At 39.1% G+C, this 22,829-nt stretch overlaps 1 protein-coding gene across 2 annotated transcripts in view; it reads right to left on the bottom strand.

Annotated features, from left to right (window-relative positions):
- Positions 1–3,104: 3,104 nt before the first annotated feature.
- The window catches only part of Ces5a (carboxylesterase 5A), an 83,141-nt gene continuing 63,416 nt past the window's right edge, over positions 3,105–22,829 (bottom strand). For both annotated transcript variants that reach the window (XM_074055371.1, XM_074055372.1), the window contains 6 exons: positions 21,601–21,741; positions 18,396–18,464; positions 15,659–15,806; positions 6,011–6,160; positions 3,699–3,771; positions 3,105–3,622 (listed from right to left, as the gene is read on the bottom strand). In XM_074055371.1, the coding sequence (XP_073911472.1) occupies positions 3,379–3,622; positions 3,699–3,771; positions 6,011–6,160; positions 15,659–15,806; positions 18,396–18,464; positions 21,601–21,741 (825 nt within the window). In that variant the 3' untranslated portion in view covers positions 3,105–3,378. The remainder of the gene's footprint in view (positions 3,623–3,698; positions 3,772–6,010; positions 6,161–15,658; positions 15,807–18,395; positions 18,465–21,600; positions 21,742–22,829) is intronic.

Raw genomic sequence — 22,829 nt, 5'->3', positions numbered from 1 at the left:
CCCCAGCTCTGGAAAGATGAGAGTAGTGACTTGCAACTTGCCAGAGGCTGAGAGAAAGAAAAATTGGGTTTTGAAATTGAGGAAAAGGTTCATAGACCTCAGTCCATCAGAGAAACTGAAGGAGCAGGGAGCGCTAAGAGAATAGACTTCTTTATGTCTTTATCTGAGGCTCTTTTGGAACCTGACCCAAAAGTACAAAAAGTAGAAAAAAAAATCACTGCAGTCCCAAGCCTCTGCTTTGTCTGTGGGTTTAGTCTTTTTCAGTCAGCCTTTTCAGGTCATGGATTGTATCTTTCCCTTTTTAAAATGTTAGAGAAAAGTGATAAGATAATTTTTTTTCAGTAATGGGATTTGAACTCAGGGCGTTGAGATGCTAAGGACACACTCTACCCCTTGAACCACTCCACCAGCCCTGGTTAGTTTCTAATTTAGCTATTTGGTATGGTTCTTTTCTGTCCAGGTTCTATAAATATCACCAGCAGCCTAGGAGCCTTCATGGAGAGAAACACTGTTTTCCTGTTGTAGTGCTGCCATCTGCTGGGCAGTTGGAAACTTACAGATGTAGACTGATGGTTATTCCTAAAGTTTTGTGTTGGTTTGATTTAATGAATGTGGTCCAAGATTGTTTAGGAGAGAAAAAAGATTTTCCACTATTAAAGCAAATTCTTCATTTTATAATAATAAAGTGATTAGGTTTTTGTGGTTCAAATTATGGAAAAGCAAAAGTGACTGACTCAGTGCACTTAGATTGCTGATGAGTAGGAAGTGATATGGTTCTTAAAGAAAGTGAATTTGCAGAGCATAAGATGAGTAGTTTTGAAGGTGATGGACCTTAAAGCAGTCCATATTCTGCAAATCCTGATGTGGTGGATAATATTTAAAAATAAAAGTAGTCATTCCCAAAGTTGCTCATCAAATTATGCCCATAAATATCTAGGATATTAAACCAGACTTTTTAAAAGACTCTAGCAACTTGAAGAGTACACATGCTACACTATTGAGGATTGATGGGTCTTAATCAAAGCTGTGCATCAGAATGCCTGCAAACTAACAATATGAATGTGCAGGTCATATCCAAGAAAAATCTACTTCAGATGAAATGGGAAGTGACCAGGTCATTGGAATATTGGGAAATCCCTGCTTATACTTCTGACAGGAAAGTTTCAATTAAGTGACAAAGTGTCATTTTTATATTGACTTTTGCTCCACAAAACATCTGATTGCATGTGAATAATAAGAAAGGCAGAGGGTCCTATATCTGGGTGAAGGAAATGTGTTCCATCTAGCAATATGACTGCCAAAATTAGAACAATGTTTGAGGATTCTGAGACTGTGAGCAGTATATTTATGATGAATATAATGCCACTTAATAAAATGGTACTTTTTAAGTGAGTGGTGTTTACTAACTGCTCCTTTTACTAAATATCAATGTAAAAAATGAGTGCTGCAGAGACCATGGAATTTCCAGCTTGCAAAATGGCTCAGTCTTTCTTCCTAGAACCATAAAGTGTCCTAAGCATCTATGATCCATCCTTCCCACAATCATCTGAGCCAGAGACAACCCTACAGCTTTGGCCCATCTTCTCAGAGATGTAGGCAACTTGGCAGAAAGGGTCTTCCTCTGGAGAAACAAAAGACATGAGGCCTGATTTTGACTTTCTGCCAACTTGCTGAGTGATCTTGGATGAATCCTTTACTTCTCTGGGGATCACTGTAAAATTAGAGGTTCACATTTAAATGCCTTCAGGGGTGAGGTAATATCAGTGAGAGAGAATGGCTAGGCAGAAGACACAGGGGAATGGTGGAAACTATGGGAAGTTGAGAGCTCCTGGCTTTGTAAAGGGAGTTGCCACTACCCAGTTCCTGCAGATTCCTCCATCAGAGAATACTCCTATGGGATGTGCACTGCAGAAGGGTAACACTTCAGAGGAAGTGTCTTTCCCATCATAGACGTAGATATTTATCAGTGAGTTTCCTGGAAGATGTCTGTGGAGTATTTTAAGGAAGGGGCACCTTCTAGTGTGCACCAAAATGGTATATGGGCTTTCAGAAGTCCTGCTTATCATGTAGGAATGTATCTCTATTTTTTCCAGATTTCCTGTTTTTTTTTTCTAGAGAAGCTGTAAATGTGGCTTCTAATATGAAATTCTTCTAAGAAAATTAGCCTGTGACTAATTTGGAAACATCTCTAACTCTGTGTAAACTAAACAAAATACTTCCAGGGGTCAGATTCAGACTATAACTTGGAGATCTCTGAGACAGAAGAACTTGAAGTTGCTGGTACCTCAGAAAACCTCCTATTCTGTGTACCCAGGAAGTAATCACAATGAAAAACGAGTTACCCTGGTGACATACATGTATATAATATGCATATGGGGATACAAAAAGCAAGAGTATGTCCTTTGAATTATGGTACATAAAATATTCTGCAGACCCTTCATGTGGCTGACTTTAATGCACCCTTTCTTAATATGGATGCTATTTCTCCAGAGAAACCATCTTGCAACTTCAATCTAAATGATGTTCCCTCTCCTATCCTATCTTAAAATACCTTGCTGTCCCCGAGTAGCCCTTAACCACTTACATCATAAGACATTCACATGCTTGAATGTTTGCCTAATGTCTGTTTGCTCACTATTTGGTAGAGACATATTTTTGTTCACGGCTGCATTCCCAGTGGGGTCTGGCCCATGTGAGGCACTCAGTGCAGATTTAATGAATGGTGGGTTAGTCTTAACCACATCAGAGAAGCATTTTTTCTCCTAGTGTCTCTGATCTCACCCTTGCTGCCCAGTTTTCAACTTCTAGGTCCTTGGCCTTGAATGATGTTTGGTTTCCACTGCTGAGAATGATGCTCTCCAGAATGTGCGTGCATGCACACACACACACACACACACACACACCCCTGAATCAAAAAAGAGATTTAGCTCAGAGTTGTCCAGGACGTCCATACTTGGCTTATGGCTAAAGGTCCCCTGGATTGAGGTCAGGGCTCACATTATGGGTAACACACACTTTCTCTAACAGAATATAATGTCCCCTTTATCTCAGATGATGAGGGCCAGAGGGGAGTTATCATCACATTAAATTCTGTTCTCTGTGTATAGTTTGCATTCTGATTTTATTTCATATGAATAACACAATCATGATTATAACAATCAACAAGCCAGCACTCCTCCAGACATACTGAGGAAATCTTGTTGCCTTCCAAGATAATTGCAGTTATTGATGTTGAAAAGAATTTTATAATGATCATCCCTAAGTCCATAAAACAGCTAACGCAGCTTATTCCACAAAGATCCCCACCAAAAGCAGCTCAACTGAGAATGAAGCCAATGACTGGGGGAGAAACTTAAAGGAGGAGGAGGAAAATCAAAATCACACAATGACTTCTGAGGAGCAAAAGAGAAAAAAAGACAAGGACAGAGAAAAGAGGATTAAGGAGGCAGGAGGACTGGGCAGAGCTTCAGAAGCAGACATGATCAGGGAGATGGCATTGGTCCAAAACTCCACCCTCTGTTCTTTCAGTTTCTTTCCCTGGCTCACGTTCAAATTCAGCATTAAGTACTGCTCCATCTGATCGTAGACAGGCCACAGAGGCAGGCCATCTCCATTAGGATTCCTGGAAGTGAGGGCAGATGGGGGTGAGATTTTCATCCTCAAATACCTGGTGTAGGGAGACCAGGAAGTTCACTTACCCACTCCGAGCAAAGTTAGCCCAGTATCTCATTATCCTTCTGCTCAGCAGTTTCTCCTCCTCTGTGGCTCCTTCTGCAGAAAACAAGCACAAATCCAGCTGCTCACAAGGATTTACCAGAAATCCATGGTTCCTCCGTTTGATGGATCTGATTCATAGGCTCCTCCTGTGGAATCCTTACAAGCTTACCAAGTTACCACACCTATTTTGTATGTGCAGATACTGAGGCTCTGAGCAACTGTGATTTGCCCAAGGAATCGTAGTTTCCAAATGGCAGAGGCTGAGCACACACCTTTCTTCCCTCTCTAGCCCTGTCCTTTCAGACATTCCCATGAGACTGCAGTGTCCTTAAAGACAAAAACACCTCTCTCTCTCTCTCTCTCTCTCTCTCTCTCTCACACACACACACACACACACACACACACACACACACACAGTTAATTACAGTCGGCCCTTGTATCCCTAGGGTTCCAGGACATCCCCACAGATACTAAATCCAAGGATGCTCACGTTCCTTATGGAAAACAGTGCCATTTGTGCACATAACCTGTGCACATCCTCATTCATACTTTGAGTCATCTCTAGAGTGCTGATAACACCTAATGCAATGCAAATAGTTGTTATGCTGTATTGTTTAGGAAATAATAACAAGAAAAGGTCTGTACATGTTCAGTACATAGGCAATTTTTCTCCAATGTTTTCAACCTGCCGTTGGTTGAACCACAGATGTGGAGGGCTGACCATAGCATTTTTCTTGAAAAGGTAATACCTGATTAAAGTACAAAATCCAAAAATGTTGAAAGAGAAATGTTTAATCAAAGTAAGTTTCACTCCCATTTCTTCCCTCCAGATCCTCAGTAACCAGACTCAGAGGCAACCATTGCTACCAACTTGTTAATCCCCTGGCCAAAGACAGGCTCTACATGTGCACAGGTATGAGTGAACACCTTTCTACACATTTGGTGGTATATCAGGCACAGGTTCTGCATCTTGTCCTTTTTAACTGAATTTGTATCTAGGATACAGTTATACATAGCCATCTAAAAAGCTGCCATTTGTTGTTCTATAAATATATAGTACATAAATTTAAATATATTTGTATGCAATTATATTTAAATGTATATTAAATGCATTCAATATTCTACCTATGGATCTTCACATCATTTCCAGTCTTTTGATGGATAAAGCCATGCTTTAGTGTGCACATATATTTTTGTTCGTGTAGAAGAATCATTACACAAAAAAAATTCCTAGAACAACTGCCAGGCTAAAGACTACATGCATCTTAAATATTAATAGAGTTTTCTATTAATGTATGAAACCATCTGTTTCCTACACCTGGTAGAATACATTACTTAAAATATATTGTTCTTCCCCACCTTGATTGATGAAAAGTGATTTAGCAGCTAAGGATAGTCTACAATTCTCTTGTTGGGAGTGAAAATAAGTGGATTTTCTTATTTATGCTTAAAAGCCATTTTTAGGGCTGGGGGTTTGGCTCAAGTGGTAGAGCACTTGCCTAGTGAATGTGAGGTCCTGAGTACCTCCAAAAGAAACAAAAGTCATCTGTGTTTCCAGAAAAACTAGGAGGTAGTTCTATCACTAACTGTGTTGTAAAATGAGGGTGAATAAATAAAATAATGAATAAACCACAGGCCACAAACATGCTTTATATGGCAGGTTCTATCCTCATTGTCAAGAAACCAGCGTGAATTGTTTGAAAGCCTACAATGTAATGTTTTTAAGTAAATATTTTAGTGATCATTCCTGCATGTAATTTTCCTATGAGTTTTTCTATTGACAACCTCATCTGATAGGTTTGTTACTTTAGGCACTGAGTATGTCATAAATACAGGAATACAAAAGCTACTATCACTGGTTCACAAACTCATCTAGATACAGACATGTGGAGTTAGAATTTTTTTTAAATGAGTTCTGCCTTTTAAAGCCTTGGGTGTAGTCTCAAGAGAGTTCTTGGAAGGACAAGGAAGAAAATTATTCTAATTTTTTTCAAAAACTTAAATTGCTGAATGTTGCAAAGTGCCCATCTCTACAGACTTTAGAAAAAAGTAAAACGCTCGTGGAACAAATGTTGACAGCTCTTTTCTATCTTGGTTTCTAAAACTCCAAGTGGGACATTTTCCAGAGGAAGATTCTATCTGTCTGTAAACCACAGAGTGGTTAAATACTAACCCACCAGTCCTCCAGAGATAGTGAGAGCTGTATGTTAGCAGTGAGGAGTCAATTCTTCTCCCCACCTTACCCTACATCCCATGTCCCTGCAAAAACAGCAGCCCATGGCCAGGTCCTTACCAAACATGACGATGTCACCCTTCAGGAAGGCACCTCCAAAGACAAAACGAACTTCATCAGTGTGGTCAGCTCTGACAAATGCTGGCCTTGAGTGTTCAAAGCACTGGGGCCGATGCTGAAACTCATAGAAGTAGACAGGTGCACCAGCATCTGACAAAAAATTAGGAAAGTTCAGGTGGGTGTGCATGCAGGTAAAACAAGGTATTGACCTATCAAATCCTAGATTTAAAGATCTATGTATGAGACAGTGCAGAAACAGGAAGCTCCCTTCCTCATCCGAGGTTGGAATTACCTGCTATAGCAGTCTTCATGACCCTAGTAACAAAGACCTTACAACCCTTCAGTGCACCCAGGAAAGGTAATAGTTTTGCTCCTCAAAAAAGACCTTCATACTGAGTCAAGATCTACCTTGTGACTTCCTCTCATTGATCCTGGTTCAAATGTCTGGAGACAAACAAAATAAGGGTAATTATCTGCTTCCGAACAATCCACACAAGTATACCCCACATTCCTTCAGCTTTCTTCTACCAACGATCTTTAAAGCTCTGTAAGTTTTAGCACAGGTGGATTTGCACACATGCACACATGGACACTCATGCGTGAGCAGAAACACAAACACTCACTCATATGAGCACACACACAGACACTTGGTTTCAATTTCTTCTTTAGTTACTGGTTTGTTTCTCTGCATCTCTTCCAGCAACACACCACAACACAGTTGCCTTAAACTTCTTGTATCTACTTCCTCTCTCTCTTTCTCAAAGTATCTTTTTTGGACAATAAAAAACACAGCTTTTAAGCATAGAATTTGATAAGTTCTTACAAATACACACATAATCATGTGACCACCACTTCAGTCAGAACATAAAACTTTTCCATCATCCCAGAAAGGTCCCTTGCAATCACTTACCCAAAAGACAGCCCGTGTTCCTATTCCTATACCATAGATTAATTTCACCTGTTCTTGAACTCTGACATTCAAGGGAGTAATGCAACATATACTCTACTGTGTATTCTTGTGACTTCTTTTGCTCAGCATGATTTTGAGATTCATGCATGTCACTGTGTGTATCAATAGTTGATTACTTTTTATCATTGATTACTATACTATTGTATGAATGTACCACAACTTGTTTATCTATTCATCTGATGATAGACATTTGGGTTGTTCCCAGTTTCCAGTTCTTAGGGATAAAGAAGCCATGAACATGTATGCACAAGTACTTTGCATGCTTGTGTACTTTCACCTCTCTACAGTGAATACCCAAGAACAGAATGGCTGGATGATAGAATAGGTGTGTTTTGTTATATAAGTAATTGACAGTTTTCTGGGATGGTTGTACTATTATATTTTCTACGATAATTATCTGAGAATTCTGAACATTCCATATCCTTAGCAAGACTTCTTGGTATAGTTTGTGTTTGTAATTTTAGCCACTTGAGTAGATGTAAATTGTTACTTCATTTTGGGCTTCTTTTGCATTTCCCAGTGACTAACAATGTTGAACACTTTTTCATGCGCTTTGAGAATTTCACATATCTTCTTTCCAAATCTTTTACCCATTATTGTAAAGGACTATTTTTGTTATTGAGCTGTAAGACTTCTTCTATTCTGGATATGAATTTTTGTCAGATTATGTATTATGGATATTTTATTCCAGTCTGTGGTTTGTCTTTTCGTTTTTTGGCAGTATTTTTTAGGGGAAAAAAATCAGCACAAAAATCTATCACTTTAACAATTTCAAAGTATATAATTCAAAAGTTTTGAGTCCCTTCAGAATGCTGTATGACCATCACCACCATCTAGATGTTGAACATTTTGTCATTCCAAACAGAAATCCCAGGTCCATTAAGCAGTCATTACATTTGTCCTTCCCCTCAGCTCCTGGAAAACACAGTTCTTCTGTCCATATAGATTTGCTTGATTTGGATTTTTCACATAAATATAATCATACAACATGTGGCCTTTTCTGTATGGCATAATGCTCTCCAAGCTCATCCCTGTTGCAGTATGCATCAATATTTCATTCATTTTTATGGCCAAATAATTACCTACTGCATGTATATACCACATTTTTAATCTATTCAGTTAATGACACTTAGGTTGTTACCATTTGGGGCTATTATGAATGAGGATATTATGAACAAACATTCATGCACAATTTTTGTTTGAACATCTGTTTTCAGTTCTCTGTGTAAATCTATAGAGGGTGGATTTTCTCAGTTATGGAATAACTCCATGTTTAATTTTTTCAGGAATAGCCATGCTGTTTTCCACAATGGCTGCAACATTTTATGTTCCATGGTTCAAGTTTCTCCACATCCTTCACAACTGCTAATGTCCCAAAGAGTTCATGTGTTCAAGTCTTGGTCCCCAGCATGATGCTCTTGGGAGGTGGTGGACATTTAAGAGGTGGGGCTTCTTGAGAGGCCTTCAGGTCATTGAAGAGGATAGTGGGATCCAGCCCCTTTCTCTTTCTCTTTCCTGGCTCCTGGTCATGATGTGAATAATTTTTCTCTGCCACTCACTCCTGCCATGATGTACCACCAAGAGGCCAAACAATCATGAACTGAAAGCTCCAAAACTGTGAGCCTAAATAAACCTTTTATAAGTTCTTCAGGTTTTGTTACAGCAACAAAATGACTTACACACACTTGTGTTCTTCATTCCTTCTTGTTCTTGTTGTTGTTTAAATTATAGTCACTTTAGTGAGTAACACAAGTAAAAGAATTAAATTGGACGCTTCCCTCATTCCATGTATGAAAGTTAAAATGGATCAAAGACCTAAATGGAAGAGCTAAATTTGTAAATGTCTTATAAGACAACATAGGAGTAAATTTCCATTGCCTTGAATTTGACAATAGTTTCTCAGATATGACAAAAAATACACAATTAACAAAAGAAAAAAATAGAAAACTTCAAAAGAAAATGTCACCAAAATTAAAAACCACTGTAAAGATATTGCACATTGTCAACAGAGTGAGAAAGCAAGCCATAGAATGGGAGAAAATACTTGCAAATCATACTTCATAAGGAATTAATATCTATAATATGTAAAGAATTTCTGAAACTCAACAACAAAAAATATCACAATTCAAAAACTGACAAAGCACTTGCAAAATATATTTCTCCAAAAAAGATGTGCAAGTGTCTAAAAAGCACATAAAAGATACCCAACATCTCTAATGCAAACCAAAACTATAATGTATGCCACTTCACATCATTAGGATAGCTATTTTTAAAAAAGAAAATGCAGAAAATTAATGTTCACAAAGATATGGAGAAGTTACCACCCTTGTGCATTGCTGGAGAGAATGTAAAATGATATAATCACTATGGAAAAATAATATGGCAATTCCTCAAAAATTACACAAAGAATAACCATATGATCCAGAGATTCCACCTCTGGTATACACCTAAAAGAATTTAGAGCTGGGACTTGAACAGATATTTGTACACCTCATGTTCATAGTAGCATTGTTCACAATAACCATAAGGTAGAATTGATCCAACTGTCCTTTGACAAATGAATGGACAGACGCGGTTTATACATGCATTGCAATGTTATTCATCTTCGAAAAGGAATGCAATTCTGTAACCTAGAAGGTAACACACACGCACAGGAAATTAATGTGAGTCAACTCCCTGTATAGCTATCCTTATCTCAACCAGCAAAAACCGTTGTTCCTTTCTATTATTGCTTATACTCTCTCTACAACAAAATTAGAAATAAGAGCAAAATAGTTTCTGCTGGGAATTGAGGGGGTGGGGGGGGAGAGGGAGGGGGCAGAGTGGGTGGTAAGGGAGGGGGTGGGGGCAGGGGGGAGAAATGACCCAAGCCTTGTATGCACATATGAATAATAAAATTTAAAAAAAAGGAATGCAATTCTGAAACATAGTTTCAGGAATGAACCTTGAGGCACTATGCTAAAGTGAAATAAGCCAAATACAAAAGGACAAATACCGTATGGTTCCATTTATATGGCGTAACTATAATAGTCAAATTCATAAAGACAGAAAGTAGACTCTTGGTACCAGAGGTTCAGCAATGGGAAAGGAAGTTATTTTTAACCAGAAGAGTTTCAGTTTGGGATGATGAAAAGGTTGTGGAAGTGCATTGTGATGACTGGCTATATAATAATGTAAACATAATTCTGCTGAACAGTACACTTAAAATAGTTAAATAGTAAATGTTTTGTCATACATATTTTACCACAAGTTTTAAATGTAAAAAAAGTTTGTTTTACTTCTATATATTTTTTAATTTTCCAGATTTCTTTTTGTTATTGATATCTGATTTCACTCCATCATGGTCAGGTAAGATACTTTGTATGACTTCTATCCTTTTAAATTTATTGGGATTTGTTCTGTAGCCTAAACATGGTTTGTTCTGGAAGACTTTCCATATGCACTTGATATGTTGGTGGTATAGTGGTGAGCATGGCTGCCTTCCATGTACACTTGAGATAAATATGGAATCTGGTGGTGGTGAGTGCAATGCCCTTATGTGTCTGTTAGGTCCTCTGAGTATAGCAGTATTCAAGTCTTCTACTTCCTTGTTTATATTTTGCATAACTGTTCTGCCATCTAATATGAGGTACTGAAGTCTCAAACTATTAATATAGAACTGTCCATTGCTCCCTTCAAGTTTTTGCTGTCACTTTTTGTTTCACATACTCTGTGGCTCTGTTGTAAGGTACATATGGGTTTATAATTATGATATCTTCTTGGTGGTGCCAACTTTTTATCCCTTTGTAGTGTCCCTCTATCTCCTGCCACAATGTTTGTCTTAAAATTTATTTTTTCTGATTTATGCAGCCACCCAATCCTTTTTTGATTACTGTTTGCACAGAACATCTTTTCCATTCTTTCAATTTCAATGGATTTAGATCTCTGTTTCTAAAGTGAGTCTTTTGTAGATAGCGTGTACCAGGTTTTCTTTAATCCCTTCTGCAACCTCTGCTTTTTGAGAGTTTCATCCATTTACATTTAATATGCTTATTAATAAGAAAAGACTTATTTCTGCCATTTTGCTATTTGTTTTCTACATAAATTATACTATTTCAGTTGGTTTTTTTTTTTTTTGCAGGGGGGGGTTCCTCCATTACTACCTTCTTTTGTTTTAGAGATTTTCTAGAGCACCATTTTGATTCCCCTCTTCTATCACAACTTTTTTGTTGTTTCTTAAGTAGATTATAATTAGCATCTTAATTTGTAATGATCTAGTTCAAGTTAATATCAGATTAGTTTTGATAGAATACAAAAACTGTTCTCCTATGTATTTCCTTCCCCTCTTTATGTTATTAACATCAAAAATTGCATCTTTAAGAGAGTTATAAAGGAGTTAATTGATCCATGTATAATATATAAATGTATGGAATACCATGGTGTAGCGCCCTAGTACAATTAAATGCATTAATTTAAAATACATATAAAATTATATCTTTACACACTGTGTGTCAACACAGATTTATAATGACTTTCACAGTTTTATTTTAAATCATTATAGGAAAAAGGAAGAGTTATAAAAATACATTAATACTGACTTCTGCATTTATTTGTGTAAAGTTACTTTTATTGGTGTTTTGACTCTTTCCTGTGGGTTTGTTTTTTGTTTCACCTTGAAAGGCTCCTTCTAGCTTTGTTGGGCCAGTTTACTATCTATAAACTCAGCTTTGGTTAACTGGAAATGTAATAATTTTCCTTCATTTGTGAGGATAATTTTACCAAATATAGAATTTTTGGATCGCAGGCTTTTCAGTTGGTTTTTATTTGTTTTGTGAGTTTTGGGGGGTTTTTTGTTGTTGTTGTTGTTTGTCTCAGGACTTTCAATATGTCATCCCACAGCCTTCAGACCTGCATTGTTTCTGGTGAGAAATCAGGTGTCAATCTTATTGAAATTACTTTGCACCTGACAAGTGTCTGCTCTCTTAATGCATTTATGAATTTCTCTTTGTCTTTGACTTTTGATTGATTATGATGTGTCTCTGCACAATCTTTGAGTTTTCCTATTTGGGGTATCTTGAAATTCATCAAATTTGGAATATTTTTACCATTGTATTCCTTTTCTCCTTTTTCTCTTCCCTCTCCTTGAGCTCCTATGATGCATATATTGGAGTGCTCAATGGTATTCCACTGGATTCTTAGCATCTTTCATTTTTCTTCATTCTTTTTTCTTTATGATATCAAGACTTAGTAATCTCAAATGACTTACCTTCAAGTTTTCTTATTCTTTAAAGGAAATGAAAATTAAAACCACGCTAAGATTCCACCTCATCCCTGTTAGAATAGCCATCATCAGCAACACCACCAACAACAGGTGTTGGCGAGGATGCGGGGAAAAAGGAACCCTCTTACACTGTTGGTGGGAATGTAGACTAGTACAACCACTCTGGAAAAAAAATTGGAGGCTACTTAAAAAGCTGGACATCGATCTACCATTTGATCCAGCAATACCACTCTTGGGGATATACCCAAAAGACTGTTACTCCAGAGGCACCTGCACATCCATGTTTATTGCGGCACTATTCACAATAGCCAAGTTATGGAAACAGCCAAGATGCCCCACCACTGATGATTGGATTAAGAAAATGTGGTATCTATACACAATGGAATTTTATGCAGCCATGAAGAAGAACGAAATGTTATCATTCACTGGTAAATGGATGGAATTGGAGAACATCATTCTGAGTGAGGTTAGCCTGGCCCAAAAGACCAAAAATCGTATGTTCTCCCTCATATGTGGACATTAGATCAAGGGCAAACACAACAATGGGATTGGACTATGAGCACATTATAAAAGCGAGAGCACACAAGGAAGGGGTGAGGATAGGTAAGACACCAAAAAAACTAGCTAGCATTTGTTGCCCTTAACGCAGAGAAACTAAAGCAGATACCTTAAAGCAACTGAGGCCAATAGGAAAAGGGGAACAGGTACTAGAGAAAAGGTTAGATCAAAAAGAATTAATCTAGAAGGTAACACCCATGCACAGGAAATCAAGGTGAGTCAATGCCCTGTATAGCTATCCTTATCTCAACCAGCAAAAACCCTTGTTCCTTCCTATTATTGCTTATACTCTCTCTACAACAAAATTAGAAATAAGGGCAAAATAGTTTCTGCTGGGTATTGGGGGTGGTGAGGGAGGGGGGGAGTGGGTGGTAAGGGAGGGGGTGGGGGCAGGGGGGAGAAATGAACCAAGCCTTGTATGCACATATGAATAATAAAAGAAAAATGAAAAAAAAAAGAAAAAAAAGTTTTCTTATTCTTGCTTCTGTATGCTCAAATCTAATAGTGATTCTAAATTTTTTGTTTCAGTTATTATAATTTCACACTCCAGAATTTGTATTTTTTTATTTTCATAATTTGATAAATTCTGTGTCTTTATTTATATTCTCTATTTGGTGATAAATTATTCTGATGGTTTTCTTTAACTTTTTGTACAGGGTGTCCTTTAGCTATTTGAACATATTCAAAATTGTTAATTTAAACTCTTTGTCCACCCAATAATTCCAATGTCTGGACTTCCTCAATAACAGTTTCTAGTAATTTCTTTTTTCTTGTGTATGGGACATACTTTCTTATTTCTTTGTCTATTGTAATTTTGTCAGGAACTGGAGGTTTTTAATATATGATGTGGTAACTAAAGACATCAAGTTCCATCCCCTCCCTGGGGTTTGTTTTTATTGTTGTGGGTGCTGTTGTTATTTTGCTTATTGATATTCTGAACTAATTTTATAAAGGCCGAATTATTGGTCCTGTATGACCACTGAAGTCTGTCTTCTGTTAGCTTTGTGGTGAGCTGACTTGACAGGTCATCTGAGATTTCCATAAATTCTTGAAACCAAGCAAACAAAGAATTCCCCTTCCCTCCCCTATAGGCTGTGTGTGTGTGTGTGTGTGTGTGTGTGTGTGTGTGTGTGTGAGAGAGAGAGAGAGAGAGAGAGAGAGAGAGAGAGAGTGATGGAGGACTTCTTTAATACCTGATCAAATAGTTTACAGTTCTGCCTTAGCCTTTACTTTGTGCTTGAGCAGAGCCTGAGGGTTAGCTGTGCTGTGAGAACTTAGGGCCTCCCAAGGCCTTTTCTAAGCATGGACATGCACACAGCCTTCCAAACCTTTAGGAGAATCTGACAGCTTTTCAAAGTATTTACTCCCACAAAGTCTCTAGTTACCCAGCTTTTCCTCCAAAGGCTTTCAGTGTGTTCATTGTTCACTCCAACTGATACCATTTTTCCTCTGATGACAAGAAATGCACCTTTAAATGCTATGACACATTCCAGGTAACTGCCTCATAGGGTTCTGATTTGGGTGTAATAAGAGCAAGCTATTTAGAGAACTGCTCACTTTGAGCTAGTCAAACAAACTACCAAAATTCTTTGAGAATAAAATCCAATTTTTCCCTTCCAGTAATAAGGTACTGGGTAGCTTAAAGAGTAAGGGAATATGCCACAAAATTCTGTTACTGAGACTTAGAGTTCTGTGTCTTAATTAAATGTTCACCTACTGGCTACAAACCCTTGATTTGTTTCCAGGGTTCTCATAAAATTGATCTTGACAGTCCTTGTCTGTTAATTCACTACTTTTGTGGGGGAATGAGCTTTTTAAGTTCTCTACTCCCCCATTTTTGCTGACATAATTAAAAGCATATTTTGACAAGCAAAAAACCCATTTTATGTAAATGTAATTTTAGCTTATACATTTGGTTCTACAATTCATCTCAAACTAATGTTTGTGTATGGCATAAGTTAGTGGTTTTGGTTGACTTTTTTTCACGTATGTATCTAGTTATTCCAGCTCCACTTCTCAGCTGTACAAGAGAGGGTCTACTTTCTGGATTCTCCATTCTGTTATATTGTTCTGTTTATCTATAGTGCATCCAATACCAGGCTTTCTTAATTACTGTATCTCAATGATAAGTCCCAAAAATCAAGTGAATTGCATATCCTCCATTTTTATTACTCATTTTCAAGATTATTTTGGCAAGCCTTTCATTTCCACAATTTCCACATAAATTTTAGAATTTACTGCATATTTTGAGATTCAGATTGCACTGATCAATTTCCCATTTTTGTCTTGAACCATTTTAATGAGGCTTTTACTCCCTATAAATTCCTTCAAAGTAGTTCTTGTCAAGAAGAACTACTGCAAAATTCAATAGTCAATTCTCAGTCCTCATCTCACCTGTCACCTTAATAGACCTCATGCAATGGTGACCTGCCACAGTAATGTCGCTGATAACCCCTACTCTGCTTTTACTCACTAGTACTTACCAAGATCTGACATATTCTGTATTTGCTTGTTTCTTTATTATAGTCTCTCTCACTAGAATGGTCACAAGATCTTTGCTTTGTTCACTGTTATATCTTCAGGATATACAGTAGGGCCAGGCACAAAGGAAGCCATTGCTAAGTATTTGTTTTTTAAAAAAGTAAAGGACATAGGGTGTTGGGGAGGGAAAGAGGAAAGAAAAGAAGGAGGGAAGGAAGGGAGGGAAGGAGGGAGAGAGGGAAGGAAGGAAGGAAGGGAGATACAGTTTGTTTACTCCCCCCAAGTAACAACATGGATCCTTGTCAGTGGACAACATGGACCCTTGGGGCCATCAGCCTCACTGAGCTGAGTCTTTGGAGGACACACTTCAGAGACTCACCTCTATGATATTGAGCTGTGACCAGTGCAGGAACCACAAAGAACACATCTCCAAGTAAGTCCAGTAAGGTATCTCGGATATCAGTCAAGGAGTGCTTGTCATGGAAATATTCCTTAGCCACGACATGCAGATACTGGGGGGGGATATGCTGTTAAAAAAAAGTCATGGTCATAGAAGATCCAAATCAGCAACAGTGACCAACATATTAATTCTGAATTCTTTCTGCTCATTGCCTCACTTAATGCACACACGAATCCTATGATGCAAGTGGTAAAATAAGCTCAGTTTCACAGATTAAGAAACAGACTTAGAGAGATTAAGTGGTTGTCCCAAACTGGTAGAACCATGATTCTTTCACAAGTCTAATTGCAACCATACCCCATGCTCCTGACCACAGTACACACGCCAGAAAGAGTCACTCCTGGGAAGAACTGGCTACATGATTTGTGGAATTCAGTGCAAAGTGAAAATGAGAGCCCCGTTCTTCAAATATTATTGAGAATTTCCAGGTGGTGACATAAGAGTACTAAACCAAATGGAGGCCTCTTCAGAGTACAAAGCCCTTTATGACTACACAGGTCACAACCATGAAAACATTCCTACTCTTGAGACCAGCACTGCCTCCAGTCTTGCTATTAATCTAATTGGTGGATTTGGAGCCTCAGTTCTGTCATCAAAATAATGGATTGTTCAAAGGATTGTATGAGATGGGAAGAGAAAAGCATGTTGCCTAGCACAGAGCAGGTCTCATGAGGCTGGTTCCCTTGAGACCCACTGCTGAGTGTCTTAACACAGCATTCAATGCCCTCTTTAATCCAGCACCATTTTATCAACAGTCCTCCATCCTCACCTTGCCTCAAGCATCAATGGTAGAGGGTGGGAAGTAAACTTCCTGAGGTTTCAAGGGTTATATTTGTACACGACTGGCACTCTGAGGAAGGTTAGACAATTTATTGCACCTTAAACCATTACCAGTAATTCAGGACACACTCCTTGGTAGGTTTCTGTGGAATTTGGAGGAGAGGCTGCATTTACCACATCTAGGAGTGCTGCTCAGAATCACTGATCAATTCCTCAGTAGGTTAATAGTTTTTAATGAGGCCCAAAGCAAGGGTGGACTCTGCAGCAGTGGTGCAAGGGTCTGGCCACTTGGATCACATGGCCAGCAAATTTCAAAATGCTGGAGGTGTCCAAGGTGGGTAAACAGGCTGTGTGGTGCCTTTGGCAAGCCACCAAAAGATAGTGACAAGAGAGAGCTCTGGAGTTCTGAGCAAGGCTATGCCTTCTGCATCAGAGAATAACTTATCATTTGCAAAGCATCTCCCCATGCTACTAAGCCTAGGAGAGACCCCATGCTCTTCCTTTCCTCTCCTGCCTTCCCAAACAACCTACTCTAACCCCTGGGATTTAGCTCAAGATTACTTCTCCAATTTCTTCCCTTGAAATGATCTCTTGCCCCAGTGGTTCCCTCCCCTAGGGCCTAGATGAGTGACCATCTCCTCCATGAGGCATCTCCAACCCAATCAGAAAGATTCCACTGTCCAACTTATATTTTAAATATCCCTAGAACCTTACTCTCAATTTGCATCATCAGACATCCAAGACTCATCAAACATCCTACAAACAAACCTTAGAACCTAAGCAATCCCCCAACCCAGTTAAATCCACTCTGTAGCCAGAGGGCTCTTTCTAAAATGAAAATTGAATTACTTCATTCTTCCCTCTTCTCAAACCTCGGAATGAAGTTTACACTGCTTCCATAACTTGTAACAGCTGCATGATCCTTTCTTGCTACAGCCAAATCCCTCACTGCATCTCATCACATCTCTCTTCTCCCAGTTGGTCCTCATGGTTCCTCTCAAGCTCTCCTGAACCCTGCCTCTCCAAAATTCTTCTCCCCAGCAAGCTTCCTGCCTCCTCCTGCAGGCATCACACATCTTGGAATTTCCCTGCTCTAGTTCATATGGACTGTGATGTCTGTCTACTCACACCACACCTTAGTGAGTAGGGAAGTATGGATTATGTGGATCTCAACAAACATTTGTTCAATAAATCAAGTATATCTAGCACTTGAGTGCATGCTGAATATATGTTTATGGAGAGGAAGATGGAAGGAAGGAGAGAAGAAAGGAAGGAGAAAAATCCATCTCTATATTCTAGTGTCTAGAATAAGAACTGATGATGCTGTGTTTGTGCACTGAATGAGTAAATGATTGAGTAATAAATGAATGAGTTAGTAAGTGCTGGAATTGCTAGAACTTAGCACAATGCCTGGCTGACATATAATGAATATGGGCTTCTAGTCCTGTGTGTTTCAGACTTTTCAAATTACAGATAGACAACTCAGCACATTTGTTGTACATTGTGTTACATGCTTGGGGGATAACACTCCCAGCACTCACATTAATGCGTTCACAGAGAAACATGAGCAGTGGATAAATAAAGTGAGTAAATGTGTGGAAACAAAAATGCCTCACGGCCACAGATCTGTCTAAGTCAGGTTGGGCTACTCCCTGAGGATTTTTAAAAACACCTTTGGGTTTTGGGAGCTCTTTGGATTCAGGGACTGTGAGTAAGGGATTGTGGGCCTATACTTAGCAAAGGTCTGTTTAGTTAATGAATGAACTCATTCATTTATGAGGAATGTCTGTACCCCAACTCCAATTCCTGAATGGGGACCAGGCATGTTTGTTAAATGAATGAATCTGGAGAACCACCATGACCCAAGTTCACTTACCAGGAAAGAATGTATCATGTCTAGGGCTAAAGTCTTGTTGGAGCCATCGATGACCTCAGGACTGTCCACCTGTGAAGAGAAGCAGGTTGTCCTCTGTGAGCCATCTGGTCATCACAGTTTCCAGAGGGCCTGGGCACCTGACTTTCCCAGGGAAGGATGGAAAGAGCAGGAATTCCCAACCATAGGTGGACACATGTTGTAGCAGCCTCAGTGAGTTAGTCATGCTTCAACTTTTTTTCACATTTGATAAAAGGAAGCCATTCTCTGCCATACCCATAGCTTTGTGGGGCCCAAGTGGCCACTCTGGAAAAAATTCTGTTATTGGCTGAATCATGTTCCCCTCTCAAATTTCATATGCTGAATTAATAACCCACAGTACCTAATAATATGACTACATTTGGAAATAGGACCCTTAAACAGGTTATGTTAAAATAAGTCCACTAGGTTGGACCCTTGTGACCCTAATGTCAGACTGGCATCCTTATCAGAAAAGAAACTCAGACACACAAAGGCACTAGGAAGAAACCACAGGAGGGCACATCAAGAAGGCAGCCAACTGCAAGAAAAAGAGAGAGGCTTCAAAAGGAACCAAACTTGCCAGCAGCTTAATCTTGGACTTCTAGCCTCCAGAACCATGAGAAGATGAATTTCTGTTGTTCAAGTCACCAAGTCTATGATTTTCTTGTTATAGTAGCCTGACCTGACTAATTCAGACCACACCTTTGCTTTGACATCAAGTTGAAAGAAAAGCTAGGAAATGTCAAAACTTTTGGTTTGTTGTTCTTCTAAATACCATGAGAGGCCGGCCTTAAAAATCAGTGAGACTGGTAAGTGAGAACTCTGAGCAGCCTGGATGTCTAGATTTGAAACCCCAACCTACCAGATACCCACTGTGAACTTGGCAAAGTCCCCACCTGACAGGGCTGTGATGTGAATAGAGCAAGTTGATATTTGTAAAGCATTTACAATGATACTTGGTAAACAGCAAGCTTCGTGTAATTATTTGTTAAATGATCATTTCCTGCCAATACTACAGCTAAAAAACATGAGCGGTAGAAATACCATTCACTGATTAAGTGAATTTTCTGGGGAAAATCGTGCAGGAATGAATCACTAGAGTAGATGTTTAAACACACCTATGTCCAGGAATCTGAGGAAAATCACAAAGTCATTCAACTCACCCACAAGCATATTATAAGCACTAAAAAAATCTCTCTGTGTGTTCAGGAATTGGTTTGCCTTTGGAAGACTTCCCAGGGTCTCCAATAGCCAGAACACTAGCATTCACACAGTACATTGAGTTATGCAGATCTGGACACCAATTTTTATTCCATCTTGGGAGTAATTCCCAGAGCTAGAATTTTCTGAGCACTTATACTATGTTCGGCTATTTGATATGTACCTTTGAGGTGGGTCCTAAAATTAACCCTGCTTTGTGATGAGGGAATAAATGTTCAGGGAGGTTAAGAATCTCACTTAACATCACAAAGCAGGTAAAAAGAGAAGCCATCAGTTAAAGGCAGAATCTAAATGCATAAAAATTACACGGCCCTGCCTCCTTACTAGTTGAGAGGCTTACAAAAGCTACTTTTGCCTCTCTGAGCCTCAGTTTCTTTAACTATGAAATTAGAATAATAATGCACCAGTGGTGTGCACCTGGCTCATGGGAGTGATAACAGTGGTTATGGTGATGTCTTCCAAGCACACACCCAGAAAGGATTGAGAGGCCTTACTTGAGTGACAATCTGTCTCTCAGTTACCTCAATAACAACATGAGAACAAAATCCCCAGCCCAAAACACTATACCCCAAAACACTGCTCAGAAGATCAAATTAATAATGCCAGAACATGCTTTAACAACCCAATTAACTCAAAATTCTGGTTCAAAACAACCAACAATAAGCTTTGAAATTTAGCAAATCACTTTATTTCTTAACTTCATTTCCCCCAGCTTAAAACCAGGGCTTGGTCTATGTAAATAAGCTCTGACAGTATAATGAATTTGATCTCTCTAATCTTCTGAGGACAGATGAAGTTTATTTCCAAAGGGGTGGTTTCTGAAACCACAAAGTCCAGAAATCATGGCTCTTTCTCCATAGCCAAGCCTCAGCAATGATTACACCTCAGATGACCTTCACTGACTGCCTTTTTCCCTTCTTCCCGCTTATGTCCTTCATAGTGCTTCACAGCCTCTGAAATCATCTTTTCAACCATGTATTTTCTGTGTCTGCTCCTGGGGAATGTAAATTCACAGAAAGCAGGTACCATGTTACTTGTTTGCTACTGAAGGTACAGTTTTTTATGTGTGTAGTAAATGTGCAGTGTGTACTCGCCAAATGAGTAAAGCTGTTTCATAATTTTGCAACTTACACAACCTTAGAGAGCCTTCCTGGAAGTCAAAATGCCCAGGACCAAGTCTTGACATAAAAAGTTTAAAGGACTGAAGTTTTCCAAACTATCTAAATTTAGTTTTGAAGTAATAATGGTGTACATTTGAAACAATCGTTTGCAATGTGTTTTAGAAAGATCAAGTGTATCCAGCCCTCTTTTTCCTTTTGAGATACCTGCTTCTTTTGCTGCAAAACTGTATGAGCAGCATAGCAGACACCTGCTGCAAATTTCCCCAGTCCTCAGTTCTCCTTGCCTATGGTTTGAATATGGTTTGAGTGTGTCCCTGACAGGGACTGGAAGTTTGGTCCCCTGTATAACTATGTTGCAAGGTGGTGAATCTTTAAGATATGGGGCCTAATGAAAAGTGACTTGGTCATCAGGGGATCACCCCTGGAAGGGATTAATGTAGTTCTCAAAGGATCTTGGTAGTTCTCAAGTGAGTGAATTGGTACAAAACAAAGCCACATGCTTGGCACTTTCTGCATACACCCTTTTCTCCATTTCTCCGTGTTGTAACACAGCCAGGGAAACCCTAGCAAAATTCTGATACATACTGTTTTGGACTTTTCAGCCACTGGAATCACAAGCCAAATAAATCTCTTTAATTTATATTACCCAGCACCTGGTAGTATGTTATAACAACACAAAACAGGTGAGGGACACCCTCTTGTAGACAGAGCAAGGTTATCAGTGCATGCATGGCCACGGGCGCTGTCTCTCCTAACCCTGAGGGTCATCTATGGAAATTCCACACTATAAAAGAAAACAGCTGCATCGCTATTGGAGCAGCAGGAAGCACAGCCAGAATTCTTACCATGGGCAGTAGGAAGCCACACTCATGGTTGTTGACTCCGATGATTGAAGGAATTGCTTCAAATGTTTTCTTAGACAATAGTTCTAGAGGCTCTTCAGGAAAGAAAACACCATCAACCACTCGAGTGAAAGAATTTGTTTTCTGCAATAAGGAGGAAAAGAAAAATCAACAGACTTCTGTTCAGAACTCTCATCCCCAAATTCATCAAAGAAAGTTGGGCGCCGGTGGCTCATGCCTGTAATCCTGAATAGCTAAAAGTGGAGAACAGGAGAATCGCAGGGACAAGCCAGCCAGGGCAAATAGTTCATGAGACCCTATCTCGAGAAACCCTTCACAAAAGTAGGGCTGGTGGAGTGGCTCAAGGTGAAGGCCCTGAGTTCAAACCCCAGTACTGCAACAACAAAAAAAAAAATCATCAAGGAAAGAAAGAAGAAACCACTATGGGCCCAGCCCAAAGCATTGGTCCCTGGTCAGCCCTGCCATTTACTTGGGCAAACGCCTAAACCTTTCTGTGCCATAGTTTCTCCTCCTATGACTGGGAATAATAATAGCACATACCTAAGAAAGAGTAGAATAGTGGTTCTGAAAATGTGAATCCCAGACCACAGCATCAATGTCATCTGGAAACTTGTTAGAGATGCACAAGCTGAGGCTCCATTCCCTGGCTACTGTATATAGAACTCTTAAGGCAAGTCCTCCAGGTAATTCTGACACATGCTCAAGTTTGAGAACCATTAGCTAAATGCAATAGGCAAAAGAGGAGGAAGGAAGTGGCCACGATAGTAGGGGGTGGTGTGAACACCTTCCTGAAATGTCTCCTTCAGACAGCTGTGCTGTGGACATGGCTGGATATTGCTTGGGTCTCAACAAGCAATAACTGATTCTGCTCATGCTGGGATTTCTTTAACATGTCTGTTTTGGGAGTTAGGTTGAGGTGAATCTATAAAAGAGCTCACTATCACACCAGGTCAAGGACACATTGTCCTCTTTATGGACTGTAGCGTACAGTTGATTCCAAACATGCAAGTAAGTAGCGATTGTTTGAATCTGACACAATGATCTTGAATCTTGTAAGGACTCACACAATTCTCAAGGCTGGAAGTCACATAAAAATATTATCCACTCCAATTAGCCACCAGTGATAGAAAGTTGCCAGTGGTCAGCAAGACCTCACTTGAATATCTGCAAAGGTGAACAACCTTCTAAAGGAATCCAGTCCCTTGCAGAGA

This window comes from Castor canadensis, chromosome 15 (genome assembly GCF_047511655.1).
Source record: "Castor canadensis chromosome 15, mCasCan1.hap1v2, whole genome shotgun sequence".
NCBI classification, from domain to species: Eukaryota; Metazoa; Chordata; class Mammalia; order Rodentia; family Castoridae; genus Castor; species Castor canadensis.
Note: the sequence above shows the minus strand (reverse complement) of the source record. Positions and strands in the feature narration are given on the sequence as shown.